This window comes from Mesoplodon mirus, assembly GCF_964341445.2.
Source record: "Mesoplodon mirus genome assembly, chromosome: 9".
NCBI classification, from domain to species: domain Eukaryota; kingdom Metazoa; phylum Chordata; class Mammalia; order Artiodactyla; family Ziphiidae; genus Mesoplodon; species Mesoplodon mirus.
The window spans coordinates 29,391,086-29,414,212 of record NC_138985.1 but is presented as its reverse complement, the minus strand read 5'-3'; the positions used below and the strand labels follow the sequence as shown (position 1 = coordinate 29,414,212).

Sequence of the window (23,127 nt, the reverse complement as noted above, 5' to 3'; positions counted from 1 at the left end):
AGTTTTGGCTACAGACAGAAAATACCACACAACGCTGGCTCCGGCCACATGGACCTGCTTTGACATCAGCAGGGTTGGTTCTCCAGTCCAGCTGGCGTTACCAGAGCTTGCTCCACCCCGCTCCACCTCGTGGTCAAATCCTGACCGCCATCCACATCCAGCCACAGGAAGGAAGAGCAGTATGGAGAAGGTGGCCCCCTCGCAGCCACCCAGTGTCCCAGCACCCAAAGGGGGCCACGAGGAGCTGCAGAGGAGCTGGGAAGGGAGCCGCTTCTGGGGGCGGGGCAGGGGTCCAGCTAGAAAGCAGGGTCACTGTGCCCGGGTCTCACTCCGCCACCAGCCATCGAAGCAGATGGCCGAACTCTTCCTCAGTCAAACCAATAAATGCTCCCTGGACACCTGCTGAGTGTCCTAGAGTGGCCCTGCAGGGCACAGTCCCTAGCAGGGGACAGTCACAGGCTGAGTGGAGAAGATGCCAGCAGGAGCTCTGCGTGCTTGCGAGGCGCTTGGCGGTGGGCAGACGCGGCGGCCCTCGGGGAGAATGGGCCAGGCCGCATGCACCTCCGGAAGACAGCTTTGCATCCACCCCATTCGTTCCTGCCTTAATCTCTTCGACAAATGTTTTGGGCACCGGAATAATCCAGGACACAGGAGAGATCTGCTCCCTGTCCTCATGGAGTTCACTGTCTCATGGGGAAAACAGATTAAAAAATTATATGATCTCCTCTGACCAAGAATGTTTAACCACGCTCTAGACTTCCCTTGTAGGTGACAGGACACACAGGGGATAAAGGAGAAAGTGAACAATGCCAGGAGGGAACAACCAGGTGAATGTGGGACATTCTATAAGGTGGCTTGACTGAATTGTTAAAAAAAAAAAAAAAGAAAATCAATGTAAGGGGGAAAAAAAGGCCAAAGACTGTTCTAGATTGAATGAGATGAATAACCAGTTGCAAAAGTGAACCTTGATTGAATCCCAGTTTGCAAAAAAAAAAAAAAAAAAAAAAAAAGTGATAAAAGGCATTTTAGGACAAATGGGACCTTTGAATATAATAGGTAAAGCTATGGAATTACTGTTCGTTTTCTTAGGTGTGATAATGGTAACGTGTTTATAACAGAGAACGGTCTTGTTTTTCCAAGATGTGTGCTGAAGTATTTAGAGATGAAGTGTGGGGACTTCCCTGGTGGTCCACTGGTTAGGACTCTGTGCTTCCACTGCAGGGGCCGTGGGTTTGATCTCTGGTAGGGGAACTAAGATCCTGCATGCTGCATGATGCGGTCAAAAAAAAAAAAAGTAGGGGGCTTCCCTGGTGGCGCAGTGGTTGAGAGTCCGCCTGCCGATGCAGGGGACACAGGTTCGTGCCCCGGTCCGGGAAGATCCCACATGCCGCGGAGTGGCTGGGCCCGTGAGCCATGGCCGCTGAGCCTGCGCGTCCGGAGCCTGTGCCCCGCAACGGGAGAGGCCACAGCAGTGAGAGGCCCGTGTACTGTAAAAAAAAAAAAAAAAAAGTAGGGATGAAGTGTCTCTCTGCAACTTACTTTCTGAAGCTGGCAACAAAAAAAGCGAGTGTGTGTATTAAAAAATACAGATATATGGAGGGAGGGAGAACAGTAAAGCAACAGGGCAAAATGTTGACAGTTGGTGAATCCAAAGGTTGTGTGGATGTTCACTGTACTATTTTTTAACTTCACAAAGATAAACTATTTGTCTGTAATTGATCAGCTACAATGGGGACCATGACAGCAACCCACAGGTGAACCATGGCCAGAGCAAGAGGCTCCGACTCATTCTGGAAACAGAGAGCTCCCTGTGGAAGGGGCAGTTAAACCAAAGCCTGAGCTAGGGTAAGACACTGAGAAACCTGGAAATCTTCAGACGGGGTGGGGTGTGGGGAGGCAGAGGTGCTGGTCTCTGTGGCTGGGAAGCCTGGCTGGAGGAGGTGAGGCCAGGCTGGGCTGGCTTTGGGCTAAGGAATGTGGACCTCATCCTGGGGCGTCTGGGGGCCACCTGCACCCCCTTCTGAAAACTGACCCCTCTCTCAGGAAGCGCTCATGATCCCACTCTAGTCACAGGGGCCCCCCTAGCTGAGCGAACCAGAGCCAGACTGGAAAGCAAACAGACGGTCAGTGCCTTTCTGTGGTGAGTCAACTTGAGCCAGGCTTGGAAGCTCAGGTCTGGAGAACAAACCTTTCAGAAAGGGGAGAAATGCCATCCTGGGGTGTGCCTGCCCATGTCCAGCTGTCCCTGATACTGACCAGGGTTCTTGGCCTTCCCCAATTAATAGAAATTGACCAGAGGCCAGACAAGAAATTCAGGCAAAGCTTTACTGGGGCCCCTGCTGCAGCAGGGGGGAGAGAGAACAAGAGGTTCCCTTGCTTGCTCCCCCAGGCGGGGCCAAGCTGGTTCCTTATATGGGGTGAGGGTAGGGGTGTGTCCAGGGGTCAAGCTTAGGTGGTTTGCCCACCCCTTTGGTGGTGCTGTGCGCAGGGGGCGTGCACAGTACCCTGCTTTCGCTTCTGACACCGTTTTTGCTCCTGGCTCTTCAGAAGTGGCAGTTGGATTTTTTTTTGGTCTTTTTGTCCATAATTTGCCCCAAGATGGTTCCGAGTGGGTCATGGTCACTTTCAACCTGGGTCGTGGCTAACACCCCATGGAGAGGGTTTCAGTAGAGGAGCACCCTGGCCAGAAAGAGTTGGGTGTCGGAGGCTGGGGAGCAGTGTTAATCACTGTTAGTCGTAACTAGGAACAACTTACAGTTAAATGAAAATAAAAACATGAGCTTTAAGGGTCAGTTAACCAAGGGGTGCAGACCTATGATTCACTTATATCAGGTTCAAGACCAGGCTAAATTCATCTCTGGTGATAGGGGCCAGAACAGCAATAGCTGAGGGGGTGGGGGGAATGGTGGAAACAGCTGTCTTCACCTGGACAGTAGTTCCACAGGTGTATGACCTTAGAGAACTCAGTTCTGTATGTCAACTTAAAAAAAAGTGGATCAGGCCAGTGGCCAATGACTCCCAACACAAAAGGTAAACGGTAAAAAAAAGAAAAGAAAAAAGGCTTCAGCAGTCCCTGGGCCCATGAAACCCTCCCTTGATCCTGTCTAGAGACTTCTCCCTCCAACCATTGCCCTGACGTCCTTGCTTCTCTCGTAGAACCCGTGGCAGGCAGGATGAATGGTCTCAGGGGTCACCCAAGCTTGAAAGGTTAAGGAGGACAGGGCTGCAGGGGGTAGAGCTAAGGGGGCAGGGGTGGCAGCCCCTTGCTGCAGGGAGAGGACACAGGCCACCGAGCCTGGAGCGAGAGGCCAGGAACATGGCAGTGCTGCTGGCAGGGAACTGCCGAGAAGAAACACTCAGGAAGCATTCCCTCCTCTGCAGTGTTTACAAGGGCGGGATAAAGATTAGTATAAGCCTTTAAATGGTAGGATTCACCCATGAAGGCATCTGGACCCAGACTTTTCTGTGTTGGGGGAGGTTTGATTATTGATTCAATCTCCTTACTTGTAGGTCTGTTCATATTTTCCGTTTCTTGGTGGGTCAGTTTTGGTAATTTGTGTTTCTCGGAATTAGTCCATTTCACCTAAGTTATCTAATTTGTTGGTGCACGATTGTTCATAGTATTCTCTTATCCTTTTAAGGTAAGGTCAGTAGTAATTTCCCCAAGTTTCATTTCAGATTTTAGTCATTTGTTTCTTTTCCTTTAGTCAATCTAGCTAAAGGTTTGTTCATTCTGCTGCTTTTCAAAGAAAGAACTTTTGCTTACGTTGATTCTCTATTGTCTTCCTATTCCCTCTGTTCTAATAGTTATTTCTTTCCTTCTGCAAGCTCTCGATTTAGTTTCTTTTTTCTACTGCCTTCAGTCCTAGTTAGGTTAACTGAGTTCTTTTTTGTTTTTTTTGTAGTATTCATTCATTCGGCTGTGCTGGGTCTTAGTTGCCACATGCAGAATCTTTACTTGGGCATGTGAACTCCCAGCCACAGCACATGGGATCTAGTTCCCTGACCAGGGATCGAACCTGAGCCACCTGCACTGGGAGCATGGAGTCCTTGCCACTGGACCACCAGGGAAGTCCCTCTTTCTAAATGTAGACGTTTACAGCTATAAATTTCCCTCTTTACCACTGCTTTCATTGTGTTTTAGATTTTGGTGTGTAGTGTTTTATCTTGTAATTATTTGTGATTCTCCTTTGACCCTCTGACTGTTCAAGAGTGTTCATTTACACACATTTGTGAGTTTTCGTTTCCCTTCTCTTATCTAGCTTCATTCCACTGTGGTCAGAGTAGGTACTTTGTATGATTTCAACCTTTGTAATTTATTGAGGCTTGTTTTGCGGCCTAACGTGTGGTCTCTCCTGGAGAACGTCCCACGTACACTTAAAAATAACGTGTACTCTGCTGTTGTTGGGTGTTGTGTGTGTGTGTCAGGCCTAGTTAGCTTTTTAAGTTGCATATCTGGTACGTTCGTAAGGACATATAACACGAAGCATGAGGTGAAAACCCGTGAAACCACTGCTCCCCTTGAGGGTCAGAGCACCACTGACACTCTCCCCAGACGCACCCCTGTGCTATCCCCACAGGGAGCACTGTGGCCACACCGTGTTGACCGTCTTGCTCTCCTTCCTGTTGCACGTGTGCAGATCCCATGAAATGTAGACCTGGTGTCACGCTTTATAAAAACGGCATCACACTGCGTGAACTCCCACACCTTGCTTTCATCCCGTGCTGTTTGAGAAGAGGTGGCCATGGTGACGTCGGGGCTGGGGCGCCCCTCAGACCTTTCCCCACCTCTCTGTGGGTGGAGTCCGAGCAGCCCATCTCCCGATCTCTCCACTCCACCCAGCACGTCACAGGCCAAGGGTGCAGAGCTGCCCCCCCAACAGTGGGACAGCGCTTCCAGCTGTGCCTAATAATATCCCCCAGAAAGGAGCCCCCCACCCCCGGGGGTGGGCTCTGCTGGGTCCGGGCTTCTGGGCAAACCCCGGGGCCTCTTGGCTCCCTGCAGCACTGGGGCTGCTGGTCCCCTCTCAGCCTCTCCCCGCTTCCGTCCCCTCGGCCAGAAAAGCCAGAAGCAAGACTGCAGAGGGACAGGAAGGCCCACATCTGGGGTTCCAAAATGTCACCGGGCAACGTGAAGCCCGCCCACACCAGACGCTCCCCCCACGGCAGGTGTCCGGGGGCGCCCTCCCTCCTCCCCCACGGGACGCGTAAGCCTTTTCGGCTGGACAGGAAGGCCCTCGGGGAGGCGCGGGCAGCTAGCACCCAGACAAAGGCACTCGGTCCGGCCCCTCCTGAGGCCTCTGGCCCCATAGCTGGCTCCCTGCCTGAGGCAAGCCCACACAGTGACGTGGTGGCAGATGCGTCTCCCAGCCCTGGTGACACTTCACCAAACAGCTCTCCTGCCAAAGCCAACTTGGGAAATTCCAGGGACAAGGAAATTTACCCGGGGTTGCAAACAGCTGGGCCTTGGCTTGGAGCAGGGAGCCCCGCCCGGGCGCGGGACGCAGGTGGAGCAGGAAGGAGAGACTCGCCAGGTCCACCACGAGGGAGTCCTTTAATAGAGACGGGCGGACAGGGGACACAGCTCGGCCCTGCACCTGCAGTACGGTGGCTCCTCCCCAACCTGGCGTGGCCCCAGGGTGGACATGGCAGAGGTGTGGTTTTAAAAAACATAGCGAGACCAAAGAGAAGGGGAATGTGGGGGGGCCGAATCCGAGCCCCGCCTCCAGCAGGAGGGAGCTTGCTGCCGCCCACCCCTCCCCGTCTGCACACGGCGAGGGCAGGAGCCCCCGGCTGCAAAGGGGCCCAGCCACCCTACATCTGTCAGCGTTTCTACGCTATGTACGCTGTTGTGTAGAGGCCCCACCCCCAGCGTCAGCCTGAAGCCTCGGGTGGGAGGAGGGAACCCCCCCCCCCGGCCCCTGCCACAGGAGGCTGGGCGAGACGGAGCCCCGGGACAGAGCAGCCCCGCTCCTCACCGGCCCAGGGCCAAGGGGTCATTTAAGTACAAAGGTCAACGCTGGACAAGATGCAGGCTGGTGAGAGCAGGCAGGGGTCGGGGGGCCTGGGGCGAGGCTGAGGGGCCAGGGGCGGCAGGTGTGCATGAACCAGGCAGGGCTGGACAAGCATGGGTGGGGTGCCGATGGGGCCTGGGCAGGGACAAGGGTGGGGCTGGGGAATCTCATCAAAAACAGTTCTGCAGCTGCAAACTGGGCCAGCGAGCACCACCGGCCAGGGGTCCCCTCCCAGCCAGTGCAGGGCCGCCTCCAGCCTCCAGGGCCAGGCGTCGGGACGCGTCCCGGCTCCAGGTGTACGTGTGGGGAGGGCCGCTGGTGTCGGGGCGGGGCCGGGCTGGAGAGGAGGGTGTGTGACATCTGCAGGCATGTCCCCGTCGGCCAGGTGGTCGACAGGATCAGTTGTTCTCGAAGAGAGCGAGCAGGTCGTCATTGCTGTTTGAGGGGAGGTCGGGGGGGCCCAGGTAGGACAGCAGCTCGTCAGGGTTAGTCAGCTCTGGGAGCAGCTGAGGACAAAGCAAACCCACCAGCTTTGGGCCTGGGTCCCCAGCCGGGGCCCCGGGCCCAGCAGGGATGCGGAGCACCCCTCACCCCAACACAGGCTGGCACTGGAGCCCCTCAGCCTGCTCTGCACAGGGGCTCTTCCAGCAAACAACTGCTCTGTGACCAGGAATCACTTGTGACAAGCTGTCCAAGGACAACATGGGACACCCAGGACCGTCAGGGGTCCCTAACGTGAACAGGGCGAATGCAGAAGGTGGGATCCCGCTCCCTGGGATTTTCTGCTTTGAGCTGTGCTTTCTACATTTTTTCACGTTGAACTTTGTATTCATTTATCATGGTCAAGGGACAGTCACCTGTCTTTTATGCCCTGATTCTGGCTCACATACCACCTGTGAGTCAGACAGGTCAAATCAGACCCTAAGGCCAGGGTCACCAGCTACAAGCCAAGTCTTCTCGGGGACTCTGCCCATGCCACGGTGGCACCCAGGTCCCCAGGGCCAGATGTCTGGACACAATCACCCCACGGCTACTCTGGATACCTCACACTCGTCAACAAAAGCGCTGACATCACCCGACCAGCTCTCCCTGCGTCTGGAAGTCACGGTGGTATCACTGTCCTCCCTTCTAGGAAGCATGTGGACCCTGGGATGACAGATAAGCCACACCCCAGCCCCGGCTCCAAGTGCTCCCCAGCACGGGGCCCAGTACTCACGTCCAGGCCCGGTTCCGGGGCCTCCCCTGCCCCAGACACGGGGGGCCCCATCATGCCTGTGGCAGCACTGAAGGCCAGCTCACCGATGGGACCCGAATTCACTGGGCCCAGGGGCTGCCGGGATGCCGGGGGAGGGTTTGGATGGTGCAGCTGGGGCCCTGGGGGGCCTCCAAGGTTGGGGGCGTGCAGCCCCGGAGGCCCAGGGTTATGGGCCGGGTCCAGGTGACCCGCTGGTGCCATCTGAAGGAGGAGAGAAGAACCTAGTAAAATGGCCCAAGGGCTCTCTGGGTGTACAGCTCCTCAGCCCCCCGACTTGGCACTGACCTGGCCTGGGAGGCAGGGGGCAGATTTCTCCGGTGTCAGGAGGCTGCTGGGAATGTCGGATTGATAGGAGACAGGGGGTGGCCCCGGGGTGAACTCAGTAAGGGTCGGGGTGCTGGGTGTGGTGGGCGGGAAGGAGTCGGGGAACGTCCCGGGTCCCAGGAAGCTGGAACCTGAGAGAGGAGAGCCAGGTCCAGGTGAGGGCAGGGGGCTCATGTCGGTAGAGCACGGAAACAGGCCAGCCACAGCGTGGGCAGGACTCACTGAGCTCACCCAGATAACGTCTGACTTTATGGAAGTTGCTATTCGGCAAAGGGCATTTCTTCTCATTGCTGCTGGGGGAACTGGCTGATGACACTGCCAGGAGGCTGCGAGGGGACAGGAATGGGACCCACCACACCCAGACACTCCCACACGCGTGGTCGGACGGGGCCGGTCCATGGAAGTGTGCCGGCACAGACCTTTGTTCCAGACTACTGGGGAGGTGCGTGCAGCTGCAGCCAGAGGCCCTGCTGCCCACCCCCGCCGGCTCGGCCGAGGCTGCGCCTATGCCACCAAGTCCCCAACCAGGCCCCCAGGCTCGTGGCCCTCGGAGTGACACGTCACAGGCAGCAGACTGGTGGGAGAGGACGCATCATTTGCCCAGGGCCGTCTGTTTCTAGGGCGAGCACCCTGTACTCACCCTGGCTGGGGTAATCGCTGGCGGCCGGGGCTGAGGGGGGCTGGAGGGGGGCGAAGGGCGCGGCCCCAGGGCCCAGGGCAGCGATCATCTCCATCACGCTGGGCATGAGCACGTGGGCGGGGCTCACGGTGCGGCAGCGCTTCAGCGCCGGCCCGTCCGGCTCCTCCTTGACGTGCACGTCAGGCTTCACAGGCACCGGCTTCCAGCTGCACGTGGGGTCGATGGTGATCTCCTCATAGTCAGAGCTGGGCGGGGACATGCGGGGCTGGTCACCACCGGTCCCACTGCCTCTCCTGGCCCTGGGCCATTTTTAGGCAGACCTCCCGCTCAAATGCTCAAGGCCACCCAGCACGTTCCACGTGCAGGCCTGGGTTGGATGTGGATTCTGTCCACGGCCTGGAGCCGAGCCCCGCTCCACGCTGGATCAGCATGGGGTGTCTCCCCGCCTGTCCCAGGGCTGCCCTCTGCTGGCCAAAGACACTGGGGTTGCAGGAAAGGAGACTCACTTCTGAATGTAAGTGAGGATGCCCAGCATGTACTGGTCCACCTCCAGGCCCTCCAGCAATGCCGTCTTGCTGTAGAAAACCAAGGGGACACACAGTTCAGAGGACTGGCCCAACCTCCTCCCGGGCACAGGCCCTGTCACGTCTCAGCCCCCGGTGTGAGGTAACCCTGTGTGACGTCGCTGCCCTGAGCCACTCCATCCCTCCTAGCCTGTGCTGTGAGCCCCACACCTGGCTTGTGGAAGGAAACGCCCATTAACAGCCTCAGAGGAAGTGCCACCGGCTCCCAGAGCCGTGGGGACCGTCTCTGACACACTCACTTGCACACGGGGCACCTCCAGGTCCCTCGCTCACAGTTGAGCTGTAAATAGGACTCCAGGTCGAAGCACTGCAGAGAAAGGTCGAGACAGTTCCTCACACTGGGACTGGGGCAACCCGGCCATGCCCTGTGGTTTCAGGAACTTGGGGCTTATTTACTGCACGTGTGAGAAGGCTTGGCTCCCAGGCTTTTACCATGGCATCATCCTAACAGATGTAAGAGACGGGACAGCCTACGCAGCCCTCCCTGGGAACGACGTGTGGCCAAAGCAAGAACTGGGCAGCTGTGATGACAGGGAATGACCTCCAGGACGTGGTGTGGAGGAAAAACATGGCGCAGAGCGATGTTTACCGCTTATGTAACCAAAAGGTGGGCGGGGGTGGTGGTGGTGGTGGAGGGTGTGTGTGCACGTACTTGTCTGCACTCAGAGCATTTCTGCAGACAAACAAAGGCGCTGCTCCTGGGGGCAGGGCGGGGAGAGGACAGCACCCTGCATCCGGGATGCGTTTAAAATCGGAGCCCCGAGAACGCAGTAAAACGGCTATTATACTTAGAATAATATTAGAAGAAACAAAAGCTCAGTCTGAGGGGAGAAGGCAGGGGAGCCAGGCCACCTGCCCACTGGCCGGCCTGTCCTGTCACCTGCCAGCCAAGGTGCTCAGAGGCCACACCCGCTGAAGGCAGTTAAAGGGCAACGGAAGTTCTGGCAAAGCTCTGCAGTGGCCACCTACCTGAATGTGGCGACAGTCGTGGCCTCGGGCAGGGAGCTGGATCCTGCGGAAGGTGATGGGGCATTTGAGAGACACCTTGATGGCCGTCTGCTCCACCCCGTCCTCTCCGTTGGGCCCAGGGGTGCCAGGGATGGTGCCGCTGCTGAAGTTCCGCTTTACTGACATCGACAGGGGAAAGGAGGACGTGGGTGAGGGTCGCCAAGCGGGACCCGGCCACTGCTGTCTCGGCACCTCCGAGGGGCGTCCCAGGGCTGACTGCCGCTCCCTGCACGCAGCCCCCGCCCCAGAGGAGGCGGCCTTGTCTGTCACGGGGCCGGCTGCCTGGGGCCACGGAGAGCAAGGGCCACTTACTCTTGGTGATGCAGTGCTCGGCAGGCAGGAGGCGCTTCTTGAGGAGACCCTGCAGCACCGAGCGGACGGCCGGCCGGTGCACCAGCTGCAGCACGAAGAGGTGGGACTGCGACAGGCGGATGCGGTCAGCGGGGCGCGGCCGGGGAGGCGCCGCGCAGACCCGTTCTCCTCTTCCGGCTAATGCACAGGCAGGCCACCTGCTGCCCCTCCCCGGGGAGCCCAGGGGACGAGGCCCACACCTATCTGGAAAGCTCACCGTGTGTCTGCACCAACCACGGCCGCTCTGTCGAAACACAAGTACCTGAGAGGCCCCTGAATGTGCCCTGCCTACAGCATCCACCTTTGTCTACGCTGGTCCAAGTGAAAACATCCCAGAACTGCATCGGGGCTGCCCCACCTCTGCGCCCCCCAACCGGGCAGATGAGTGCTGTGCAGCTAAGTGCATCCTGCCTCTTCTAGTCCTGGATCCGGAGCCTGCTGGAACCTGAGTGACTCCTTAACAAAGACTCAGGGTCAGCTGGGATCAGGACCCTGTGAGCTTCCTCCAGGAAAGAGACAGGCTCAGCTAGTTTCTCTTACATAATTAACATGAGCATCAAATTTAGTCACTGAACCTAACCCGAAAGCGGCGAGGGCATTTCTTCTATTTGAGACCCTTTACTTACAAGGCCCAGGGTGGGAAGGAGGAGAGCAGTGCCTTTTTCTCTAGCCATGACGCCCCCAACCCAGCCCCGTGGAGGGCACTCACGCAGCAGCAGGCCGTGACGGTGATCTGGATGGTGTTGCGGCCCGGCTGGCACACGTGCTTCAGGTAGAGGGGCTTGTGGGAGGTCTTGTTGTCGCCGCGCTCGATGGTGAGCGGGGTGGCGTTGACGCTGACCTGCACCGAGGCCGGCCAGTTGGTGTTCATCTGCCGGTCCTCGTGGTGGTAGCACTTGAACTGCAGCTCCAGGTCCGGCCTACACGGGGAGGATGGATGCTGAGAGCGAGGGGGCGGTGCGAGGGGCTGCGAGCCGGGGCAGGCGCCCGCTCACCTCAGCATTAGGGTCTTGTAGACGGAGTCACGGAGCTGGAAGGCGTGATTGCTCACGGCCAGGTTGTGCTGCAGGCGGAAGGGCTCCAGGACCACCCCGTCCCGCACAGGGAAGGTCAGCCGCAGCTCGTCACAGGGGCCGCTGCCTGGAAGCAGGTCATGCCGGTGTGAGCAGGCCACCTGCGGGACGGCCACCGGGCCAAGTGGCCTGCCCCCGCCCCATCGCAGGGGCCATGGCCCCGCCTCCCCTTCCATGGGGCTGGGGCTTGGGCAGCATCTCTCCTGGGACCCTGGGCTCGGCCTCCACCTCCAACGGGAACAGATCTTGGTGTCCCGCCATCCTGTCCTGCTTCAGTAGGAGCCCCGAGAATGATCCCTGAATCGTGACCGGAGAACATGCCCCACCAACCCAGAAAGATGGCGCCTCTGGTGCTTTCAGAGGGGGTAGGAGGCAGAAGAGGTGTGAACGGGCCACCTCCCGTCACCCTAGTGCTCAAGCTAGGGTTTTAGGACCCCCAACTGCTGCTGCAGTGGTCTCCCGGAAAGCAGGAGTTCTTAACTAGTAGTGGGCTTCAGGGGGCCCCTGAAACCATACACAAAACTTTGTGCACATGGCTATTTTTCTACAGAGAAGATGGATGCCTCAAATGGATTTGCAAAGAGCTCCATTAATAGAAAATGAAGGTGAAGGCCCCCCACCCCTGGCCAAGGTCCCTGCAGGACTCTCTGGAGCCCTGCCCATCTGCCCTGAGAGCAGACCTCACTCACCGGGTGGTGACGGGTGCAAGCTGCTTACGCTGGGCTTGAGGTCGGGCAGGAAGGGCGACTTGACCTCCTGGCTGGTGGACATGTAGGGGATGCTGCTGCCGGGGGTCATGGGCGGCGTGGGGCTCCCTGGCAGTGGGGAGCTGGGGTAGCCGGGGATGGAACGGGCGGGCTGTGGGGTTGAGCAAACAGTCAAGGTGGAGTGGTGTAGGGGTGGAGTTTGTTCTTGGAGCGCCCAATGGGAACGGTCAGACCAGGAACGGGCAGGGAGTCCACGCTTCCTCCTGCCTGGGCGCCCTCTCTCCAGGCACCCACCCCATGAGTCTCCCGCCCGCCTGCCCGCCTGCCCGCCTGCCCCGCCGCCCATACCCCACTCAGGCTGGGCTGGCTGTAGCTGACGCTCCCCCCGTTGAAGCTGGCACCCTGCCCGCTGAACTGCTCTGCGGGCTGCAGGAGAGAAAACCGTGTGCCTGGGACTGCCGCCTGCCCCTGAGCCAGGGTCCTGGACTTGACCCTAGGAGAGGGCTGGGGACGGGGGGCCCACCACACGCACAGGTGTTGGCTTCTTTCTTCTTTATACACTTTTTGTGTCTTCTAAATAATCTCACAGGGAGCACGTGCTGATTTCATAATTTTAAGAATGACCACTACAGAAAAAGAGCTGACCCCACGCATCAGAGGGGTTTACGAGGAAGCCACAGAAAGGCCGAAAGGACACAGGTACACACACCTCTTCTCCGCCCTCCAGCGGCACTCTCATCGCTCGGGCCCCTCCCCTCATGAGCTCCTGGCCCCTCTGGCCTGTGCCCTCGCTGGGCTTCTCTGCAGCAAGCAGAGGGGATGGGGACATTGTCCCTAAAGGACACTCAGGTGGCATGGGTGCCTGCCTGCTGCTCCGTACACCGAATCTCACAGAGGGGCCTTTCGTACCTGGACTCCCCTCCTGGGAGCTGCCCTACGCTGATCAGGGCCCCCAGGAAGCTCCTGGCTGCTCGGCCACCCAAGCACACGCGAGCCCACTCGCCAGCCCCGGCTGCCTCAAGGTCTGCCTGTGTCCCGCAGGGCTTGGCGTGGGCCAACAGGGGCTGCAGAGGCCTGGGAGGAGCGGCCCTACCTTGTAGTGCAGTCCCGCGGGGCTGGGGGTGGACAGGGACTGGCCCGCACCCTGCTGCAGGGGCAGCCTGTGCCCAGGGTAGGAGGACGGGGCGGGTGGCTGCCCGGGGCCAGGTGCGTACTGGGTGGCGGCGGGCGTGTACTGGCCTCCTGGCAGGTACTGCTGCCCGGGATACACCTGAAGGAGGAAAGAGGCAAAATGGCCAGGAGAAGAGGCGTTGGGGAAGCCCATTCCCGGGGAGGGATGGCGGTACCCACGCTGTCAGGCACAGCCGGTTCTCCCTCCACACAACAGCTCTGAGGGCACTCGGGGTGGGGGGCCTGACCACTCACCTCACTGGAGTAGGCTCTCTTGACGCCCTGTCGGGGCAGGGGCTGGGCCTGGGGGGGCCCAGGGTACCCGTGCTGGGGCAGGCGCTGCCCTGCATACAGGGGTGCCAGACCCGCTGCCCGGGTGGGGTTCATGCCCATGGGGCTCATGCCGGAGGGGCCCATCAGCCCTCCCACGCTGGCAGGGTTCATGCTGCTGGGGACACTGGGCCCCCGGGGACCGCCATGCTGCAGGAACTGGCTGTTAAAAGACTGTCCGGCCCCCATCTGGGAAGAGAAGAGAGGAACCATCCAGGCCTTACCCACCGCTGTGGGCGCCAGCCTTGTGCCCATCCCCTGCAGGCAGGCTCCCCCTAGCCCCCCACCCCGGCCCGGGTCCTCTCCCCTCAGCTCCCCACTCCTTTCCCGCCTCATCTTCATCGGCCCCGGCACACAGAGTGCGTGTCCCCAAGGTCTCAATCCTGGCTGCCTGACAAGTCCCTGCCTTCTGGACCAACGCACACGGGCCACACAGGAGGAGCTGCGGGGCCTCACCGCTCCGTACTGGCTCAGCTCCTGGCTCTGCTTCTCCTGGAGGGCGGCCACGGTGGCCGTGGCCGTGGCCGTGGCCGTGGCGGCAGCAGCAGCCACGGCAGCAGCCGCTGCTGCTTGAGTGAAGTCGGTGGAGGGCCGTGCGGCGTGTGAGGGGAGGCCCAGGCCCCCCGGCCCCCCTGGGCCGCCCGCATACCTGTAACAGACAGACGGCTTGGCTCAGAGGCGCTCCCCTGCCATCTCCTGGGGGGTACACACCCGAGGGGAGCCCCATTCTTTCCCACACACCCCCCTCCTCAGCTCGGGAGCCGGCAGGAGCCGCAGAGATGCAACGTTCAACACATCAGTGTCACACAGCTCCCAGGCGCCCAGCAAGTTAGCAGCGTCGACCCCAGAGGGCTCCTAGCACGCCTGCCAGGGGAGGGGTCCTGCTTACCCAGTGGTGAAGCCAGGGCCCCCGGGGTAGCCCCCGCGGCCGTACACCCCTTGCTGCACGTAGCCCTTGTTGGCACCGCCCTCACCGAACGCCTGCTGTCCCAGGCACTGTGGGGAGTTCAGGGCAGAGCTGCCGCCTGCCATGCCGGGCATCATGGAGCTGCCGGGGGGGCTCCCTGCGGGGCCCATAGGGTTCCCCAAAACCTACAAGGAAGCAAGAATCACCAAAGGACACCATCCAAACAACTTGCTTCGTGCCGTGGTTCTAAAGTGCTGGAAAGGAGAAGCTGGGCAGGTGAGGAGGTGGAGGTGGGGGCAGAGGGGAGGGTGGTCCAATGGGGGGGCAGCTGCTCACAGGTGGGGTGTGGAGGCCAGGTGAAGACAGGAGGAGGAGATCCCACGCCACGTGTGGAAGAACTGGTCTCTGAGGACGTGGGAGACTCAGGAAGCCCTGGCTCCACTTCTCTGAGATCTGAGGGGGGCTCTGGTGCCCCTCAGGGCGGGGCCCAGGTGTGGGCTCACCTGGCTCTGCGCCGCGTTGCCGACTCCCCACACTGTTGTGACCACGGACAGCGATCCTGCTGGCTGAGTGGCACTCTGTTGCCAAGGCACCGCCTCATAAGCAAATGGACCATCACTGCAAGGACAGGGGCAGGCGGGGAGGCTCGGTCAGGAGGCCGCAGGTGCCTGGAACCCCGCCTGGGAAGAAGCAAGGGCTGGGAGCAGAGGGGTCCCACTCCACCCCCCACCCGTGTCCTGGGGCCCGAGAGGGGGGGCAGCAGGAGACCCCACTCACCCGGGTGGCGCGGGGGGCAGGGCAGGTTTCATGGGGTTCATGGGGTTCATTGGCTTGGGAGCAGCCTAAAGGCCAGGTCTGTGGGTGGCAGGAAGCAGCCCTCACTGGCGCTTATGTGGGACTCAGATGCTCTGGCTGCTGGGACAGGAGGGAAGGAAGTCAGTGGAGATGCCGCCGGGAGACCCCTATCAGCACCAAGCCCCGTCCTTCCTCTGCTCCAACAGATGAAGGGTAGGGCAGGTGAGACCGGGACCCAGGGGCCCGCTCAGGGGGCTCAGGGCAGCCCGGCATTGGCCCTACCCACACCGCCTACCCTGGCAGATCTCTGACCTCCCCAGCCCCAGCCCGGAAGCCAGCACTGACCCCTTCTGGCCGGGCCCTGCCACTTGGGGACCCCGGAACGGTTCTGGAAGCAGGCTTTCTGATCCCCCAAACTTTCCACATTCTCCCTCCCCCACACGAAAGCCTGGATACGCATAAAAGCTAAGGGACATCCAGGACCCAGCTGCCAGAATCCCCCGCCTCCACCCCACCTGAGGCCCTGGGGCGGAGGACAAGGCCAGAGGCCTACGGAGGGCCAGCCAGCAGGAGTCACCTGCTCAGGGTCTGGGGCCTGCCCACCATGGGGAGGGGCCTCTGCATGCGGTGGCGGGTAGGGGCGGGCAGGTCAGCTAACCTGCAGCCTGGGGCCGGGCGGGGGGTGCGGGACGCCTGCCGGAACTAGGTGTGGAGCCAGCAGCCCATCCCTGGCTGGCAGCCCCCCAGCCGCAGGGCTTCTCCCCAGGGCAACAGAAGGGCAGTGTGCGCATAGGGGCAAGGCGGGAAGACTGACCCCCACAGATCGCGGTGACACGCACGGTGAGCTCCCAACAAGGCGGGGACGCACACACAGCGCAAAGGGCGGAGGGTTGGTGGGCACCCAACGGACGTGGCAAGGGGCCAGTGGGGACACAGCAGCCGTGGCCGGGGGACACGCATGGAACCTGTGTGCCCGTGCTGGGATGGGGCACCGCTTCCTCCCATCCTGTGGGGCTGGCTCTCTTCCCCTTAGCACCTCAGCAAACGGGCGAGGCAGCGGCCAGCTGCTCCTCCCGGCTGCCAACGCCTCTGACGCCTCCACAAGCAAACCCTTCACCAACCAGGCCCAGGGCCCTTGCTGGCGCTACCAGGGCCACCTCTCACGCGCACCTGCACCCAGCCTAACCGCAGAGGCAGGCTGGCTGTGGTTCTCTGGGGGTCTCCGCGGAGGCCCCTGTCTGCCTTCTTTGGGTCGAGGTTCCACCCTAGAGCACCACTGCCTTTTAAGGGCTGCACGGCCTCACGCGCCCGCACACACCACCTGGGCAAGCTGACTTCTGGGGGCCCAATCCCGCTGCCTCGGCACTCACCCAACCCCAAGGCTCGCATTCCTGAGCGCTGACCGGGACCTCACCGTCAGGGCAGCCCAAGCGAGGCAGGATTATATCATCATGTCCTCTGCAAATACAGTCCTGAAGGCGGCCCGCGGGGGACGAGTCCCTGACTAGGGCCCCAGCGCAGGTGAGGGATACAGTGGGGCCCAAGGCCTCCAACAGAGCACTGGGGTGAGTGGTTGCCAGAATCGCAGCAGAGACAGGGCTGGGAGGGAAGGTGACGGACCGGTCAGACAAGAGGAGGAGTGAGGCAGCTGGCGTGCCTGCCCACCTCACGCCTGGCCCTGCTCTCCTTCCTGACGCCCCTCCCAGAGGAGTTGGGCCCCAGACCACATGCCAACCAGGAAGCAAAGGCCAAAAAAGCAGGAGGCCGGTGGCTCCAGAGGGCTCAGGGGCCCCTGGACTCAGCCCTCGGAGCCAGAATCACCGAGCCAGGCAAGGGAAGGCTGGCTGTCCCCAGCGAGGACAACCACCAGGATGGTGACACTGCAGTGGGAGGCTGGGGGCGGGGAGCACTGCCAACAGCCAGAAACGCCCCCTAAACCTGCTGAGTGGGGCCTGGAGCAACACGCAGCGTTTTCAGGACTTAGAATATAGGTGGGCTACTCTAGACTGTGGTATTGGCAGAGGGACAGACACATAGGTCAATGGGACAAACTACAGAACCCAAGACAGACCCAGACAGAGTTTCTGACAAAGGTGCAAAAAGTATGCACTGGGGGAAGGACAGCATTTTCACCAAATGTGCTGGAGCTATTGGACATTCACAAGCAAAAGACAAAAACAAAACAAAAACCCCCTAAACTTCACATCTTATACAGAAACTAACTCAAAGTGGGTCACAGATTTAAATGTACAGCACAAAACCATAAGAACTTTCTTAGATTTGACACCAAAAGCATGATCCATAAAAAGAAAAACTGAGAACTTTTGTTCTGTGAAAGACCCTGCTAAGAGGATGAAAAGACAAGCTACAGACTGGAAGAAATATCTGCAAGCCACATATCTGACAAAAGACTAGTATCTAGAGTATATAAAGAATTCTCAAAACGCGAAAGTTAAAAAAAATTAGAAAACAGGCAAAAGACACGAAAAGACATTTCACCAAAAAAGAAATACAGACGGCAAATAAGCACATGAAAAGATGTTCAATGTCACTGGCCATCAGAGAAACGCAAATTAAAACCACATCAAGGTATCACTACACACCTATCACTATGGCTAAAATAAGAAATAGTGAGATACCACCAAATGCTGGCTAGGAGAAATTGGATCTCTCATGCATGGCTGGCGGGAATATAAAATGGTACAACCACTCTGAAAAACGATTCGGTAGTTTCTTATAAAACTAAGCATGCAGCTACTATACAACCCAGCAACTGCACTTCGGAACATGTATCTCTGAGAAGTGTAAACTTATGTTCACATAAAAATCTGTATGTGAATGTTTACAGCAGATTTATTCCTAACAGCCAAGGAATGGAAACCCAGATGTCCCTCAGCGGTGAAGAGTTAACCAACTGTGAGCCTGGAGGCATAAAAAGGAAGAGCTACTGATACAGGCACCAACCTGCAGGAATCTCCAGAGAATCATGCTGTGTGGAAAAAGCCAGTCCCCAAAGGTTACACACTGTATGATTCCCTTTATATAACATCCTTGAAATGACGAAATTATAGAAATGAAGAGCACACTGGTAGTTGCCAGGGGTTAAACGTGGGGAGAAGGGAAGCGAGTGGGAATATAAGAAGGTGCGGATGGAAATACATGTATCTCAACTGTATTGATGGAGTTAGTACCCTCCTGTGATACTGTGGTACAGTTTTGCAAGATGTTACCACTAGGGAAAGCCAGTAAAGGATACAGAGCTCTCTGTGTTATTTCTTATAATTGCTTATAAATCTATAATTCTCTCAAAATAAAAATTTATTTAATGTACAACCATGACCAGCTCTCTCTCCCCACAGGGCAATCCTTTCCCAAAGCTGGTTGGATTGGCCAGGCCCACTCTGCTGTCCCAGAAGCAAAGGACAGGGAAAAGCAGGAGGAAGACGGGAAGACAGGCCCCCTGGCCTGGGTCAGAGCCTCAGGGCAGGTGGTGCAGCCGGAATCTGGGACTGCTCAGCCCCACTGTGAGTTCGCAGGGTGGGGTGGGGCCTAAGGCGCGCATTTCTAACAAGTCTGCAGATGCTGCCGCTGCTGGTACTGGGACCACAGTCTGAGAGCCCTGGGGAGCTGGGGAGGAGGGGGACAGGGCAGGTGCAGGGCAGGGGGGCCCCGTGGAGGGTGCTGGCCTGGGGCCCAGGGCAGCTTCCTACATCACGTGACTCTGGGGAATTCCACCCCCACGACTTCTCTGCTGTGGACGAGACCACAGACATTTCCAGTTCCTCCTGAGCTTTCTGTGCGGGGGCAGTGACTTCCTGACTTCCTGCCAAGCTCCTGAACCAAGTCTGGTCTCCTCCCTGAGAAGCCCCAAACTCCCCAGGTCAGGGACCCCGTGACCCTCTGCTCCTGACAAAGGGAGAGGCGTGCTGTGAGCACAGACCCTCCTCCCACCTCCTGGCCTCAGAGGCAGAGAGGTAAGAAAGAGCTTGGGTGTGTGTGCTTCCTGCCGGCTGGGGGCTCTCCCTGTACATGGACACTCGCTGGAAGCCAGGACCTCGGCAGAACGTCCTGGCTTGAGGTCAGTCTAGAAGGCCACAGGGTTTTCTGGGGGTCAGATTACATCTTCCTCCCGAAAAAGAGCTACAGACAGCTCACTACCCAGACCCTTCTTCCCCAGGACTTCATAGCGCCTGCACCGCAGTCTCCAAAGGCAGACATTAACATGGGTCCGCCCTCTTCTACCTCCGCTCCATTACCCCGGCCTAGTCACCCGGGAGCAGCAGGCCCCGCGACACACCACCCGACCCCAGGAGGGCAGGGACTCGCTGCCTCCCCGCGCGGCGGGGGGCCCACAGTTCCCAAGGTTCCAGTGACGGGCCCCAGCCAGAGGAACACCGGACACGCTCAGAGAATGGAGAATGACAGCTCGAGCATCGCAGGACACAAAGTGGGGGTTCACGTGCTCCAGTGGCTCAAAGTCCTGCCCCTCTACTTGGGAAGCCACACACTGACTGGCGTAAGTGTTAAGAGTTCATCCAGGGGCTTCCCTGGTGGCGCAGTGGTTGAGAATCCTCCTGTCAACGCAGGGGACACGGGTCGAGCCCTGGTCCGGGAAGATCCCACATGCCGCAGAGCAATGAAGCCCGTGCGCCACAACTACTGAGCCCGAATGTTGCAACTACTGAAGCTGGCGCACCTAGAGCCCGTGCTCCACAGCGAGAGAAGCCACCGCAATGAGAAGCCCGCATACTGCAATGAAGAGTAGCCCCCGCTTGCTACAACGAGAGAAAGCCCGTGCGCAGCAACGAAGACCCAACACAGCCAAAATAAATAAATTAAATAAATAAAATTTAAAAAAAGAGTTCATCCAAAATGCCCAGGAATGAGCATTTCTGAATGGCCCAGGTGTGGGTCATTTCCGAGAACAGTTGAAGGGTTGCACTCTTCTGGGCCTCAGTTTACAATGTGTAAAATAGGTACGTGGTGGCCACTCTAGGACTAGGAAAAGGGAGAACACGTGATCACCTTTAAGTCATCAGCCCCGGCTCCCATCCTGGACCCAAGCGCTAGTGGACACTCCACGGGGAGGCCTGGCTGCCCTTGGCGATCAATCCAATGCTCAGGAATCCTCCCCAGGCATACCCTACCAGTCTTTCACGAGTGGCTCTGAATCTGTCATTCATCATCTCACCTTTCTCTTCCCAGCCAGGAGCCACCCTCTGGGTGTGACAAGTCCCCAAGGCCAGTACTCACTGGGTGAGGCTGAGATTCCTTCACTTATCCTGTTACCTCTCTCAAGCTTCTTCAAGGGAAGCTCTCTGGTTCTAGTATGACAGGATTTGGTGGGTGAGTCTGTGTTCGCCCTATCAACTGTCTTACAGATCGAGTCACATGTTCTGTGTATTTCCCCGTGAAATCTTCTGAGATAATATTATACGAAGGACTTAAAGACATCACCATGGATATTCTGCAACTACCGGGAAGAGCGTATGGGGAGCAGGCTGTAGGGGAGCAGGTCAGGGGGGAGGTGGGGAAGGTCCGGAGGAGCAGGGCAGGGGTAGCAGGGTCGGGGGTACAGGGCAGCGGGGAACAGATGCGGGAGGCTAGGGCAAGACACGCCGGGGGGGCAGGACACCCTCCCGCCTGAGCTTCAATATGTCCTGTTGGGAACAGGGTTATCTCGACCAAAAGCACGGCTGGGGGCTGGAAGGTCAGGGTCGCCAGCCCCAGAGCATATCTCCGCGGACCTTACATCCGCGTGCCGGCGGCGCGCACGGCCCGGAGGGGCCCGAAAGGTGAGCCTTCAGGCCACAGCGCGGAGAAGAGACAGCGGGACCAGCTTGGGCGAGGGCCCGGGTCAGCCTCCTGCCCCAGACCCCTCGGGCGCTCGGCCGGATTCCGGCCAGCCCCAACAAAGGCTCAGGTGAAGGGTCGCCTCGGCGCGCACGGGGCCAGTCGGCCCAGGACCACGACGCACGCGCGGCAGGTGCGGCAGGTGGGCGGCAGGGCCGGCTCCAGCCCCGCCGGGGCCCCGCCGAGGCGCTGCAGAGCCGGGCCCGGGGACGCCGCACCTGCCGCCGCCCGCACCTGCCGCACCTGCCGCCTCCGCCGCCCGCACCTGCCCGCCCGGTCCGCTCACCTCCAAGCGGTCCGGCCCGGCCCCTCGCCGCCGCGGGCCCCGGTCCGCGCCGCTCCATGCGCTCAGCCCGCCCTCAGAGCCGCCCGCCGCCCCGGGGCCGCCGCGGTCCGCGCCATCTCGCCGCCGCCCGCTCCGAGGGCACAATGGAGCCGCCGCGCTGCTCATGCATATGCATGACGCCGCGCGCCGGCCCCGCCCCCAGGCCAGAGCAGTAGAGCCCCGAGCCAGCGCTCAGGAGCGAGTGGCCGCGGGCCTGCGCAGGCCAGGGCGGCGGGCCGGGCGGCGGGCCGGGCGGCGGGCCGGGCGGGGGCGGGGCGGGGAGGGAGGGCGGGTTGGGGGCGACCTGTGCTCCCCGCCCCCTTCACACCTTTCCAAACGCGGCGTCTGCAGAGTCACCCGCGCTTCCTCTTCGCTCTCCGCCGGGGCGGGGCGGAGGAGGCGGGTCCAGGAAGAGGGCGGGTCCAGGAGGAGGGGTGGGACGGGGCGGGGCCTAGAAGAGGGCGGAGCCTACGGAGGTGACCCGGTGTCAACCGGCCACTTCTGGGAGGGGTCTTGTAAGGAAAACCACGCGGAACCAAACAAGTCGCTTTCCTCGCTGTTCTTCCCTCTTCCCAGAGGGCGGCCCTGTTGAAGCATTCTTAAAGTCACTCGAGTTCTAGCCAGATGAAGCAACCTCTGATCAGTTGGCATCTTCATATGCTACTAGCAGCCTTTATTTGCAACTATTTTCTACCCTTCCTTTAGGAAGACCACATTCTCCCGATTACCCACAATTTTTTTATTGTGGTAAAATACAATATCAAAGTTTACCATCTTAACCAGTTTTAAGTGTACAGTGGCATTAAGCACATTTCCCACTGTTGTGTATCCATCACCACCATCCATCTCCATAGCTTTTTCATCTCCTAAAACTGACACTCTGTACTCATCAAACAATAATTCCTCATCCCCCTCCCACCCACAATTTTACTTTCTGTCTCTGAATTTGACTACTCTAGGGACCCGTTAGAAGTGGAATCATGCAATATTTGTTTGTGACTGGCTCATGCCCTGAAGTTTCATCCATGTTGCAGCTGGCATAATTTCCTTCCTTTTGAAGGCTGAATAATACTTCATTGTGTGTGTATACCACATTTTGTTTATCCATTCCTCTATCAATGGATGCCTCACAATTAACTTTTTAAAAAATTTTTATTTATTTGGCTGTGCCGCGTCTTAGTTGTGGCATATAGGATCTTTGTTGTGCTGTGGGGGAACTTTAGTTGAGGCATGTGGGATCTAGTTCCCTGACCAGGGATCCAACCCGGCCTCCTGCATTGGGAGTGCAGAGCCTTAGTTACTGAACCACCAAGGAAGTCCCACAATTAACTTTTTTTTTTTAAAACAATTCTTCATTTATTTATTTATTTATTTATTTAATTTGGCTGTGTTGGGTCTTTGTTGCTGAGCGGGGGCTTTCTCTACTTGCGGCCAGTGGGGGCTTCTCTTGTTGCGGAGCACGGGCTCTAGGCACGTGGGCTTCAGTAGTTGTGGCTTGTCCCACAATTAACTTTTAATATTGCTGAAATTTCTTCCCTCCAGGCTACCTGGACCCTGTGCTCTGTATCCTTTGAGAACCATTACTTCATTGAACAAATATGGCCGGCCTGCTGTGTGCCAGTCACTGGTCTGTGCTCTGAACGCCCCAGTGACCACGTTTGAAAGTCCTCTCTGGCCCCACTAGAAGGGACAAAGAGAAGGAAATGACTCACCAGGTAACAATGTTTCCATCAGGGCAAGGGTTAGGAAGAAAAATAAAGCAAGACCGGAGGATGGGAATGCTGGGAAATG

The 23,127-nt window shown here is 58.7% G+C and overlaps 1 protein-coding gene across 10 annotated transcripts; it reads right to left on the bottom strand.

Moving 5' to 3' along the window:
• Positions 1-5,535: 5,535 nt before the first annotated feature.
• On the bottom strand, positions 5,536-21,738 carry ZMIZ2 (zinc finger MIZ-type containing 2). Of its 10 annotated transcripts, none has more exons than XM_082631650.1 (19): positions 21,298-21,427; positions 15,141-15,275; positions 14,867-14,981; positions 14,346-14,548; positions 13,880-14,105; positions 13,382-13,645; positions 13,050-13,226; positions 12,305-12,382; positions 11,939-12,107; positions 11,172-11,316; positions 10,886-11,096; positions 10,138-10,243; positions 9,787-9,944; positions 9,057-9,124; positions 8,740-8,808; positions 8,234-8,478; positions 7,555-7,724; positions 7,231-7,470; positions 5,536-6,520 (listed from the first exon to the last, which is right to left on the bottom strand). In XM_082631650.1, the coding sequence occupies exons 2-19, from the start codon at positions 15,188-15,190 to the stop codon at positions 6,413-6,415; spliced, it is 2,802 nt and encodes a 933-aa protein (XP_082487776.1). In that variant the 5' UTR covers positions 15,191-15,275; positions 21,298-21,427; the 3' UTR covers positions 5,536-6,412. The 10 variants fall into 10 exon arrangements, with proteins under 10 accessions (XP_082487776.1, XP_082487778.1, XP_082487772.1 ...); XM_082631652.1 differs by having other exon boundaries at positions 13,913-14,105; XM_082631646.1 differs by lacking the exon at positions 12,305-12,382 and having other exon boundaries at positions 13,913-14,105.
• Between the last annotated feature and the right edge of the window lie 1,389 nt (positions 21,739-23,127).

What these genes read in the sequence shown, in the direction of transcription:
- ZMIZ2 (XM_082631647.1), bottom strand. Translation starts at nt 15,190, where the DNA reads ATGAACCCCATGAACCCCATGAAACCTGCCCTGCCCCCCGCGCCACCC. An exon ending in GCAACGCGGCGCAGAGCCAG is followed by an intron (nt 14,549 to 14,866) that starts GTGAGCCCACAC and finishes GCTTCCTTGTAG; the next exon opens with GTTTTGGGGAACCCTATGGG. An exon ending in GCTCCTCCTGTGTGGCCCGT is followed by an intron (nt 13,646 to 13,879) that starts GTGCGTTGGTCC and finishes TTCTCTTCCCAG; the next exon opens with ATGGGGGCCGGACAGTCTTT.